Below are 13,858 nucleotides of genomic sequence, written 5' to 3'. Positions count from 1 at the left end.
AAAACCAAGAACCGGTAAGTACAGAAGGTGGCAGAACGAAGAGGAGGGGTGAGGTGATGGAGGAGGGTTCCCATGAAAAAAGCATGTTTAAAAACTGAATTTTAACGCGAACCCCAACACTGTATGGGTTGCCCGTTAACAATCTATGCATCAGGCAGCTCCCAGAAAAAACCCTGCAGCCTTGGGAAAGTTGCGTGGGTCTCGGCTGCAAAAGCAGTGCTGTTATGCATCAGCATGCGGCACTGGGAAAATACCAGGCAGACAGATGCTCCCAGGTGCAAGGGCTGGCACTGTGGTTCCAGAATTGGAGCTAAGGAGGCAGAGCTGGTAGAGGTGAGGGAGTCTTCTGGAAGGCTCACCAGGCATCACCAGTACTCTCTGTCTGCAGTATTGCAGCTGCCTTCCACCTTAATAGCAAGGTTGGACTGGAGGGTCATTTGCACTGGGGAAGGAAGCCTGAGGCTTTCACTGCACACACAAGTTTCTGATAGCCAATCACATGTTTTTTTTCTGCTTGGTAAACCACATGGCAAAGAAGAGTCGAAAAATGAAGATGACTTTTGGAGATGCCGGAAGAGAGGAGTCAAAGACTATAAGAGTCAGGACAAGTTTAATTCTGTGTACTTGTGGGGTTTTTTGTTTTTTGTTTTCATTTTCAGATCGTTTAAACAGTAAACTTCTTAAGGGCAAGATCTGTATTTTTTTCTATACTCCTTGGTTTGGTTAGGTGATACAGAAGATACCTCACTAGGCGTAGCTAGTGATATAGAAGCCAGCATGTTAAGAACAAATTATATGGATGCCATTAGTTCTGTTCTCAGAGGGATAATGCAGTATAATGGGAAAAACCAGCAGTCCAAGGCAGAAGACCTGGGTTCTGGTGGTGATTTTCCTACATACTAGCTGGGTGGCTGCAGATAAGGCATGTGACCCTCTCTGGGCTTCAGCTGGCTCACCTGTACATGAGAAACTGGATGGATGATCTCTAAGGGAGATCCAATACTAACACTACAAGAAATCATTAATCCATTGGCAGGAGAGTTCATGTATTTCAATTCAAGCATTATGCTTGTCTGAACTGGCTTTTAGAAAGTAAACTTTGGAGTTTCTTTCTTTAAGCACCCTCTCAAAGATAAGTTGATCTTTTTTTTTTTTTTTTTTTTTTTTTCTGCGGTACGCGGGCCTCTCACTGTTGTGGCCTCTCGCGTTGCAGAGCACAGGCTCCGGACGCGCAGGCTCAGCGGCCATGGCTCACAGACCCAGCCGCTCTGCGGCATGCAGGATCTTCCCGGACTGGGGCATGAACCTGTGTCCCCTGCATCGGCAGGCGGACTCTCAACCACTGTGCCACCAGGGAAGCCCGATAAGTGATCTTGATTTCCATTCCTTGTCGCCCTTGCTTCTGGTCTTCTTGGTAACATGCCACTTTTACAGCCTTCCATATGGCCATTCTCAGTTTCTTCATCTTGCCCTTCCAGTTGGAAAATAAGAGTCACATTAGCCTAAACACACACACACACACACACACACACAGAACTACTGCCACATGTCTGCAAGGAAACAGCAAGGTGCAATACTTTGTCAGGTGGTTGCAAATCACTGAACAGGCATATAAATACTAGATGAAAATCTGAAAGCAAGTCTTACTGTTTCATCCTGCTTTTGCAGACAAGTGATCTGTTTATAACTATTTCCTCATCTGTCAGAAGGTGGAGAGATTCTACGCTTTTTAAAGAAGAAACTCAGGGTCCTTTACTCCTCAGAGCGGTAGCATCACCAGTACAGGCTTCTCACTTGTCAGGCCTGGGTTCACTGGAGCCCAGGGGGCTGGATGTGAGGATTACCCAGCATTGGCAGGTGTTCACACCGAGCACATGGACCCTGGAGACTTGAGAGATAAGAGTTAATATCGTTCTACATATCCTGGAAAAGTCTGGTACCTGGAACAAAGACTGCGTAGCATTACTGTGTAGGTACCAGTCAGCCTACTCTGGTCCCGGCATGGTGGCCTCTCAATAAATATTCTTAAAATGAACAGGAATCCTGTGGTTCTTCTGCCAGGCACCAAAATGGGAATGTTTCCAACCTTAATACCTATGTGTAAATTGTTTCTGTTCAAAAATAAAAGACTGTATTTCACTGACGGTTTTATCTCCATGTTCCATAATTCTTTCTGACAGCTGAGGCTCACAATTCTGGGCTGTGTACTGTCTAGATGTCAGACTTTGTATCACAGCAGACCCACAACCTGCTCGGCAGTAACTTATTTCAGGTGAAATTACTTTACTCCACCTACATGAGGACCCTTGATGATTTATGTGTTAGGAAAGTTTATAAGCACTTTTTTTTTTTCTTGCGGTACGCGGGCCTCTCACTGCCGTGGCCTCTCCCGTTGCGGAGCACAGGCTCCGGACGCGCAGGCTCAGCGGCCATGGCTCACGGGCCCAGCCGTTCCGCGGCATGTGGGATCCTCCCGCACCGGGGCACGAACCCGTGTCCCCTGCACCGGCAGGCGAACTCCCAACCACTGCGCCACCAGGGAAGCCCAGTTTATAAGCATCTTAATCAGTAGGGCAACTAGCAAATAAAACAAGAAACTTTCAAGTTGCACATACCCAAAATGTTCATGAAAGAAAGAAGTCAACAGCTAAGTTCCCACCAAGGGATTTTGTCCAGCAAAGGATACTGCAGGCCTGAGGCCACAGCACTGGTGCGATAACCTCCCAGGCGTTGCCCACTCTCAGAGCAGTGCCAGGCAAATTGCTTGTCCTGTCCCGTGCTCAGCACCCACTCCAGCTCCAGGACAAACAGGATCATCGTCACTCTGCTCTGATGCGCTAAAAGCCAAGAGACAAGAAAACAACCCATAAAGCATCCTACAAGAGGCTGGTAAAGCATGGTCCACAGAGATGCATCATTCCCTCCTCCCCACCCCAGAGTAAGCTGAACAGTAGATAATCGTTACAAACAAGGGCTAGAACAGTGGTTCTCATCAGGGGGACAGGCATGCCCCTGGAGAAGACCACATCCACGTTTCCATAAGAAAATTTTCCCCAACCACTTCCCTGGCGGTCCGGTGGTTAAGATTCCATGCTTCCAATGCAGGGGATGTGGGTTTGATCCCTGGTTGGGGAATTAAGATCCCACATGCCACGTGGCGTGGCCAAAAAATAATTAATTAATTAATTTTTATAAAAAGAAAGAAAATTTTCCTAACACCCAAAGGGCCTGGACCACCTCTCTCAGACATGTTAGAACTGCTGGACTAGAGAAAGGCAGATCAGTGTGACTACAAAACACATTAGGAACAACGTTCTGCTAATAAACTCACTGGTGTCTGTTTATTTAAGCTTGAAAAAAAGCAAAGAGCATTACTGTTCTCCTTTTGATGAAGGTTTGCTTTTAAACCCACAACAAAGTTCTAGGTGAATTTTCTGTGAGAAATTAAACGTTTGGAGCTTGGAGAGGAGGGCAGAATTATTCCCAAGTGCCATATAGAAAAGAATGAGATATCCCTTACGTCAAAGCATACATAATGAGAGCAAACTTCCCAGGGCTGCTCATATACAAGGACAACACCATCACGGAAGTACTGCATCACACAATTTCAGAGTTAGAAGAACTATTCATGTCATCTACTCCAGCTCCCTATTTTACACGTGGGCAAACCGAGGCACGATCGAGTTGAGTAGTTTGGCCAATCTCATGGCTTCTCAATTACCAAATAAAATCAGTAAAATATTCGCTTTCTTCCTCTTACACAATTCCAGGGGGAGAGGTATAGGGGGTCCACGGCCACTGAACAGAGCTGACTGGAATAAACAAAGATTGATATCCCAGAACTTGGACCCACTGGGCTCTGTGCCCAGGAACTGGCAGCCTGGTGGGTGAGAGGAGACTCATCCTGTGTGTGACGAGGTGACAGAGAAGCCATCAGCTTCCCATTTGGATCATGAAAATAGGACTGGACGTGGATGGATCAATGCAGCTCTATCAGCAATAGCAGCATCACTGCCAATTTCTGAGTGTCTAACAAGTGCCAGGTACTTAAAGATATTGTCTCACTTAGTCATTGTAATGACTCTGCAAAGCTGGGTGTTTTCCTCCTTTTACAGACACACCCCAGCCTTGCCAAGATGGTGCTTCTGGACTGGCTAACAAACAATACAGTCCGAACCATAGTGAATACCTCCGGGACAGACATTTCACCAGATGACTGATGTTTTAAAATCCGATATTTGGCGCTTGGAGAATCTAAAGGGATTGAGAAGGGGTATAGAAACAATAATACTGTTAACATCTCTACCCAGTATCTGCCTTTCAGAGAATCGGCCACCATCAAGATCAAAATGTTGTCTTAAACTAAAAGATGGGGCTTCCTGGAGAAGCTTCTGAAGATCTTGTCATGTCTGTGTCATCAAAGGCCCAATTTAAGTTCCACCAATGGTGGAATAAAAGCGAACTCTCTAATGGTTCACTTTCAACTGTACCCACGTCTATTGCAGGCAGAAAGTGGTCCCCAGCGCTTCGCTCCCTTTTCTCATGAAGGGGCCTTTGATCTTTCTGTTACTTTGTAAGTCCAAGGGGTTGACAGTAGCCCAGAAGATAAGGGGGTTTACCGCCCTCTGAGCTGCCAGAGGAGGAGACGGAGGCTCAAAAATGTTATGTGACTTGCTCAAAGCTACACAATCAATGAGTGATGAGGCTAGAATTAAAACCCTAGTCTCTCTGCCAAAGTTGGTTCTCTTTCTCTGTCAGGCTGCCTATGACTACTGAAAAGACAAACAAAAACAAACAAAAAACAAACCCTAAAACTCAAAGCACATAATCTTTCTAAGGTGACAGAATTCTCTTATTCGAAAAGAAACCCTTTGAAGATACATACGTATTGTTAAGCTTCAGGAACCTGGGCTTGAAGCCTGGCTGTACTTCTTAAATAGGAGCCAGGACCTTGATCTTACGGAGGAAGCATCCAGTTTCTCACAATTAAGTACAGTTGACTCTTGAACAATGCACATTTGAACCGCGTGGGTCCACTTATACGCAGATGTTTTTCAACAGTAAATACTACAGTACTACATGATCCAAGGTTGGTTGAATCCGCGGATGTGGAGGAACCGTGACACAGAGGAACCGCGATACGGAGGAACTGAGGATATAGAGGCCCGATATAAATTATACATGGATTATCCACTGTGGGGAGGGTTGGTACCCTTTACCACTGCATTATTCAAGGGTCAACTGTATGATGTTAGCTATAGTTTTTTGTTTGTTTGTTTTTGTTTTTTTTGTTTTGTGGTACGTGGGCCTCTCACTGCTGTCGCCTCTCCCGTTGCGGAGCACAGGCCCTGTGGCCATGGCTCACGGGCCCAGCCACTCCACGGCATGTGGGATCCTCCTGGACCGGGGCACGAACCCGCGTCCCCTGCATCGGCAGGCGGACTCTCAACCACTGCGCCACCAGGGAAGACCAGCTATCGTTTTTTATAGACGTTTCTCTCTCAAGTTGAGGAAGTTCCCCTCTATTTGTAATTTGCTGAGAGTTTTTATCATGAATGGGTGTCAGATTTTATCAAATGTTTCTTCTGCATCAATTAATATGATGATTTTTCTTCTTTAGTCTTTTGATGTGATGGGTTACACTGATTTTCAAAAGTTGAACCAGCTTTGCATATCTGGAATAAACCCCACTTGGTCATCGTGTATAATTCTTTTCATACGTTGTTGGATTTGCTAGTATTTTTTTGAAGATTTTTACATCTAAGCTCATGAGAGATATTGGGTTGTAGTTTTCCTTTCTTGTAATGTCTTTGTCTGGTTTTGGTATCACTGACCTTTTAAAAAATGTTAATTGAGATAAAGTTCACATAATATAAAATTCACCATTTAAACCATGTTAAGAGTGTATAATTCACTGATCTTTAGTATATTCACCATGTTGTGCAATCATCATAGAAAATGTACTACTTCCAGAACAGTTCCATCACCTCAAAAAGAAACCCATACCCTCTACTCCCCCTTTCCCATCCCTGGGTAACCACTAATTTACTTTCTGTCTCTACGGATTCTCCTGTTCTTGACATTTCATATAACTGTAATCATACAATGTATGGTTTTTTGTGTCTAGTTTCTTTCACTTAGCATGTTTTCAAGATTCATCCACATTGTAGCAGGTATCAGTATTTCATTCCCTTTTTATGGCCAAATAAAAATTCACTGTATTGATACACTACATTTTGTTTATCCATTCATTCATACATGAACATTTATTAGGTTGTTTCCACTTTTTGGCTATTGTGAATAATGCTGCTGTACATAAGGGTATAAAAATATCTGTCCCTGCTTTCATTTCTTCTGGGAATAAACCTCACTTGGTTGTGACGTACTTACCTTTTTATATATTGCTGAATTTGATCTGCTGAAATTTTGTGTAGATGTGTTTGCATCTATTTTCACGGGGGATGCATAGATACTATGCATGTCTTGTTCACTATTATAATTCTCAGTTATTGGAACACAATAGGTACTCAATCAATACTGGATAAGTGATATGTGAAAAAAAATTAAAGAATAGATCCATAGGGAAATGAATTTTGGCTCAAAATCTAGAAATAAAGAGCTCAATGCTTAGAATTTTCCAAAATCAGGAGGGGCTGCTATGTCTTTGGAGGGTATCAGAGGAGAGGCTGGATGATCATGAATGAGGTCACGAGATTTGGAAGAAATGACGTCTAAGTGAAATGACGTCTACCTCTAATGTTCTGACCCCTGACATTGGCCTGGATGAAAAAAATCGTCAGTGAAAATTGCTCCTGATCTATACTATACAAAGGGCTTACAGTACACTGCCAATGTTGAAGACACAATACAACCTGAATTCCTTCCCTTAGACAATATGAACACTTTCAGCCTCTTAAAATATTTACCCAAAAATGAAATGAGCTCCACGGAAAGCCAACCCTGGGCCCCGCTCTCCGAGTCTGCCGCAGGGTTTCCAGGCAGCGGGGCGGAGCGGGCAGACAAAGGACAAAGGCTGCACGCTCTGGAGTCACACAGACCTGGTCTGGCTTCACACTTTGCCAGCTACAAGACCACACGCCCAATCTCTCTGGGCCTCTGCTTCTTAATTCAAAAATGGGGATAATATTCGCCACAAAGGGTTGCTGTTTTGTTCCCGCTGACTGCTGTAAAGTTAAGTCCTCTCTTGTGGCAGTGGAAGCCACTGAGAAACATTTCACAAAGACAATGAAAACACTGCTCTCGTTCCTACCTTGATAGTTTTTCACAGGAGTCATCTTGTTATAATCTTCGGATAGAAGAAACTCCTGCAAAAGAGAAGCAAAATATTAAGCAAGAAGAAATTCTTTAAGTGGATAAATATGTTTTGGTAAAACCGGATTGTATGAAGCAAACATCATCACAGAATTATACCTAACGTGATATTTTGCCAATCAACTCAGCATTTTCTGTACCTCTTTAAAAGTAACAATCATAATTACAATCCAATGCAATTATCATAGTTTTTACCTTATAACTCTGAAGTTGATTTTTTTTTTTCAAGTATACATGAGAAGAAAACTGGATCAAGTTCAAAGTCTTGATCCTGGTCAATTTTGAAGGTAAATCCAATTCAAATTACTTTTCTCTCTGTGGTGCCACAACTGAAATTTTGCAAGGCTCTGGCCAGTGAGCAAACGGATGGCAACCCTCTACTAGGGAAATAAATGAGTTATTTTAAAGATTCTGTTTCTAATAACAGTAGCTTATTTCCCGGTACAACAAGCTTCTCAAGGCTGCATCTTACTCATCCCTCTATCCCTACGGCACCTGGCACAGTGCTTTGGTACAGTAGGTAGTCAACAAATAGTGAAAAAATGGACATGTAAAAGGTATCTCCCAATCTGACGAGGTTAGTTTGGATATCAAATGTACTCAAAAATATCAGTTTCTATATAACACATTGTGTGCCCTCTTTGTGAGGACACACAGGAGGTGATTTTGTGTGTGAGTATGTTTGCATGCTTCACCTAAGCACATACAATGACCTATATGTAGAAGCCAACCAAGTGTTTATAAGCCCCAGGCCAGGTTTTGAGTCCCTTACCTTCTTTCAAATGCAAAATGCCCATATAGTCTTAAATAGTAGGCTGTCCAATATAAGGAGAGCTGTGAAGTGTAATAAATTGATGGCTTTATCTGAACTTAAAAACAGAACGAGTCTTTTCAAAACATTTGGAGGCTTCCAGAATTTCTCCTTGATGACTTCAAGAAAGGTGGTGGGAGGACAGACACACAGACTCGTGACTTGCAATCTGGGTATTTACTGAGTTCATATAGTTTGTGTGATTTTTCAGAAGTAAATAATTATACTGTTTTTGTGACAGATGCCACAAAGTTAAATAAAGCACAAGGTGACGCGAGAGAATGAACACGGTAACAAAGCTCCTCTGGGTGTCTGCTTTTCCATCCCAGCCCTCCTTAAGAAGCTTATCTACAAATGGATTTTCTTCACCATGATTGTCTCAGTAATAACATTATTCAACTTGTCACTTTTAAAACTTCGTATCATTATTCCTACAAGGAGCAGCACTATATTCATTTCTCGTTTCTGAAGAGCTAGACTCACAACTGAAGAGAGAAGACTAATTTTTAAAGAAGTCAAGTTGTTTTCCCATAAGGAGCTTACAGTGTGGGTAAGAAGCCACGCACGTGTCTGAGCAACGGTTCACTACCACCCTTAATCCCCGGCAAGAGTAGCTCAACCCTGGGCCCCATACTTTAGAGTGCCCCAAATTTCCTAACAAAAACACAAAACAAATTTCTTAAAGACGATTGTTATTTGAGCAAGTGTCTACTGAGTTCATCTAGTGCATATGCTATTTTGAATATACTGAACTGGTTCTTTAGCTTGGGGAAAAGGTACATTCATTCCTTTTGGAAACAGGCAGGGTATAAAATAAACAACTTGTAGATCTGTGCTTAGGATTAACATACACATACACAATACAATTACCAGTTCACTGCATAGGTAAACTTAATTTTTTGTTCATTTGTTTTTCCTATGAAAATAGATACATAATCATGGAGAAAGCATGGGAAATTGCCAGCATTCTTTTTCATTATTACTTTTTTGATCAAAGAAACAATATGCTATTCTAGGAATTGTAAGACTGATAAATACTAAACAGTCTCTTATGATACCATTTCTCAGAGATAATTATTATGGAAAGTATAATTGGAATAATAAAACAAAATATTAATATCATTTAACAATACTTTTTTCTGGTAACAGATCATGCACATCATTCCATATGAGTACATGCTCATCAACTTCAATCTTTTTAATGACTGCATAGGATGTTTTTTGTTTTTTGTTTTTTTCTGGTACGCGGGCCTCTCACTGTGGTGGCCTCTCCCGTTGCAGAGCACAGGCTCCGGACGCACAGGCTCAGTGGCCATGGCTCACGGGCCTAGGCGCTCCGTGGCATGTGGGATGTTCCGGGACCGGGGCACGAACCCACGTCCCCTGCATCAGCAGGCGGACTCTCAACCACTGCGCCACCAGGAAAGCCCGGCATAGGATGTTTTTAATGTCCTTCTATTAACAAATGTTTACACTGCTTCCAGTTTTCCTTATTAAAAATATATCACATGAACCCACAGCCAACATCGTTCTCAATGGTGAAAAACTGAAACCATTTCCTCTAAGATCAGGAACAAGACAAAGTTGCCTACTCTCACCGCTATTATTCAACACAGTTTTGGAAGTTTTAGCCACAGCAATCAGAAAAGAAAAAGAAATAAAAGGAATCCAAATTGGAAAAGAAGAAGTAAAGTTGTCACTGTTTGCAGATGACATGATACTATTCATACAGAATCCTAAAGATGCTACCAGAAAACTACTAGAGCTAATCAATGGATTTGGTAGAGTAGCAGGATACAAAATTAATGCACAGAAATCTCTTGCATTCCTACACACTAATGATGAAAAGTCTGAAAGAGAAATTAAAGAAACACTCCCATTTACCACTGCAACAAAAAGAATAAAATTGCTAGGTATAAACCCACCTAAGGAGACAAAAACCTGTATGCAGAAAACTATACAACACTGATGAAAGAAATTAAAGATGATACAAACAGATGGAGAGATATACCATGTTCTTGGATTGGAAGAATCAACATTGTGAAAATGACTGTAAGACCCAAAGCAATCTACAGATTCAATGCAATCCCTATCAAACTGCCAATGGCATTTTTCACACAACTAGAACAAAAACTTGTACAATTTGTATGGAAACACAAAAGACCCCAAATAGCCAAAGCAATCTTGAGAAAGAAAAATGGAGCTGGAGGAATCAGGCTCCCTGACTTCAGACTATACTACAAAGCTACAGTAATCAAGACAGTATGGTACTGGCACAAAAACAGAAATATAGATCAACAGAACAGAATAGAAAGCTCAGAGATAAACCCACACACATATGGTCACCTTATCTTTGATAAAGGAGGCAAGAGTATACAATGGAGAAAAGACAGCTTCTTCAATAAGTGGTGCTGGGAAAACTGGAGAGCTACTTGTAAAAGAATGTAACATGTAACATCATACACAAAAATAAACTCAAAATGGATTAAAGAGCTAAATGTAAGGCCAGACACTATAAAACTCTTAGAAGAAAACATAGGCTGAACACTCTATTACATAAATCACAGCAAGATCCTTTTTGACCCACCTCCTAGAGAAATGGAAATAAAAATAAACAAATGGGACCTAATGGAACTTAAAAGCTTTTGCACAGCAAAGGAAACCATAAAAAAGATGAGAAGACAACCCTCAGAATGGGAGAAAATATTTGCAAATGAAGCAACTGACAAAGGATTAATCTCCAAAATATACAAGCAGCTCATGCAGCTCAATATCAAACAAACAACCCAATCCAAAAATGGGCAGAAGACCTAAATAGACACTTCTCCAAAGAAGATACACAGATTGCCAACGAACACATGAAAAGATGCTCAACATCACTAATCATTAGAGAAATGCAAATCAAAAGTACAATGAGGTATCACCTTACACTGGTAAGAATGGCCATCATCAAAAAATCTACAAACAATAAATGCTGGAGAGGGTGTGGAGAAAAGGGAACCCTCTTGCACTGTCGGTGGGAATGTAAATTGATACAGCCACTATGGAGAACAGTATGGAGGTTCCTTTAAAAACTAAAAATAGAACTGCCATATGACCCAGCAATCCCACTACTGGGCATATACCTTGAGAAAACCATAATTCAAAAAGAGTCATGTACCACAATGCTCATTGCAGCACTATTTACAATAGTCAGGACATGGAAGCAACCTAAGTGTCCACTGACGGATGAATGGATAAAGAAGATGTGGTACATATATACAATGGAATATTATTCAGCCATAAAAAGAAATGGAATTGAATTATTTGTGGTGAGGTGGATGGACCTAGAGTCTGTCATACAGAGTGAAGTAAGTCAGAAAGAGAAAAACAAATACTGTATGCTAACACATATATATGGAATCTAAAAAAAAAAAAAAAGGTTCTGATGAACCTAGGGGACAAGAATAAATCACTGATGTAGAGAATGGACTTGAGGACATGGGGAGGGGGAAGGGTAAACTGGGAGGAAGTGAGAGAGCAGCAGTGACATATATACCCTACCAAATGTAAAATTGATAGCTAGTGGGAAGCAGCCGCATAGCACAGGGAGATCAGCTCGGTGCTTTGCGACCACCTAGAGGGATGGGATAAGGAGGGTGGGAGGGAGATGCAAGAGGGAGGGGATATGGGGATATACGTATGCATATAGCTGATTCACTTTGTTATACAGCAGAAACTAACACAACAATGTAAAGCAATTATACTGCAATAAAGATGTTAGAAAAAAAATATCACATGGTCAATCAATTTATGACAAAGAAACCAAGAATATACAATGGGGAAAGGAGAGTCTCTTCAATAAACTGTTGGGAAAACTGTACAGTCACATGCAAAACAATGAAACTGGACTACTATCTTATACCATATACAAAAATTAACTTAAAATGGATTGAAGACTTGAACATGAGACCTGACCATAAGACGCCTGGAAGAAAACATAGGTGGTAAGTTCCTTGACATTGGTCTTGGTGATGATTTTTTGGATATGATACCAAAAGCAAAGGCAACACGAACAAAATGAAACAAGTGGAACTACATCAAACTGAAAATCTGCACAGCAAAGGAAACCATCAACAAAACAAAAAAGTGACCTACTGAATGAGAGAAGATATTTGCAAATCATATATCTGATAATAGGTTATATCCAAAATATATAAAGAACTCAAACAAATCAATAAAAAACCCACAAATAATATGATTTAAAACTGGGCAGAGGATCTGAACAGAAATTTTTCCAAAGAAGACATACAGATGGCCAACAGGTAGATGAAAAAGTGCTCAACATCACTAATCATGTGGGAAATGTAATTCAAAACCATAATGAGATATCACCTCACACCTGTTAGAATGGCCATTATCAAAAAGATAAAAGACAACAAGTGTTGGCAAGCATGTGGAGAAAAGGGAACCCTTCTGTATTGTTGGTAGGAGTGTAAACGGGTGCAGCCACGATGGAAAACAGTATGGAGGGTCCTCAAAAAGTTAAAAATAGAACTACCATATGATCCAGCTATTCCTCAGGGTATTTAACCAAAGAAAACAAAAATACTGACCTGAAAACATATATATACTCCCATGTTCATTGCAGCATTATTTACAAATAGCCAAGACATGGAAGCAACCTAAGTGTCCATGGATGGATAAATGGATAGAGAAAATGTGATATATAACTACAATGGAATATTATTCAGCCATAAAAAAAACTTCTTGCCATCGGTGACAACATGGATGGACCTTGAGGGCATTATGCTAAGTGAAATACGGCAGACAGAGAAAGATAAATACCATATGATCTTGCTTACATGTGGAATCGTTAACAAAACAAAACAAAACACCCCAAAGAAAAGTGAACTCATGGATACAGAGGACAGACTGGTGGTTGCCAGGGGCAGGGCAGGGTGGGATGATCAAAAGGGGTGAAGGTGATCAAAAGGTACAGACTTCCAGTTACAAAATAAATCCTGAGATATGTACAATATGGCGACTATAATTAAAAATACTGCATTGTATATTTGAAAGTTGCTAAGAGAGTAGATCTTAAAAGTTCTCATCACAAGAAAAAAAATGTGTAACTGTGTGTGGTGATGAATGTTAAACAGGGGATCATTTTGCCATATATACAAATATTGAATCATTATGTTGTATACTTGAAACTAATATAATGTTATATGTCAATCATCTTAATTAAAAATGAGTTGTATATAAAAATAATCACATAAAATGTACTGTATCTCTTTATATTTCTAGCAATATTTCAATAAAATAAAGTTCTAGAAGTAGAATTGCTGGACCCGAGGATATGACCATTTAAATTTGATAGATATTACCAAATTGACTTTATAAAAGATTTTATCTACTAAACTTACAAACAATATAATGTAAAAGTTTGGCTGAAGCTTAGATTATCTTGTTGGGATTGACCAATCAAAGATATACACATTTTAAATTATTTTATCCATCTCTCTACCCTCCCTTCTTTATATTCAGCTGTCTACATATCTATCATCCTAATTTTTATTTTTAAGAGCATTTTTAGGTTCACAGCAAGATTGAGAGGAAAGTACAGAGATTTTTCATAAAGCCTCTGTCCTCACACATGCAGTCTCCCTCTTTATCAACATCCCACAGCAGAGTGGTACATTTGTTATAATTGATGACCTACACTGACACATC

General features: G+C 40.6%; 1 protein-coding gene across 4 annotated transcripts in view; it reads right to left on the bottom strand.

Moving 5' to 3' along the window:
- Nucleotides 1–13,858, bottom strand: part of WDFY2 (WD repeat and FYVE domain containing 2) — a 175,746-nt gene that overhangs the window by 46,206 nt on the left and 115,682 nt on the right. For all 4 annotated transcript variants that reach the window (XM_067713040.1, XM_067713039.1, XM_067713041.1 and 1 more), the window contains exons 4-5: nt 7,271–7,325; nt 2,687–2,837 (exon numbers count right to left, since the gene is read on the bottom strand). In XM_067713040.1, the coding sequence (XP_067569141.1) occupies nt 2,687–2,837; nt 7,271–7,325 (206 nt within the window). The remainder of the gene's footprint in view (nt 1–2,686; nt 2,838–7,270; nt 7,326–13,858) is intronic.

This window comes from Pseudorca crassidens, chromosome 18 (assembly GCF_039906515.1).
Source record: "Pseudorca crassidens isolate mPseCra1 chromosome 18, mPseCra1.hap1, whole genome shotgun sequence".
NCBI classification, from domain to species: Eukaryota; Metazoa; Chordata; class Mammalia; order Artiodactyla; family Delphinidae; genus Pseudorca; species Pseudorca crassidens.
The sequence above is the reverse complement of the archived record's forward strand: the minus strand, read 5'-3'. Positions and strand labels throughout refer to the sequence as shown.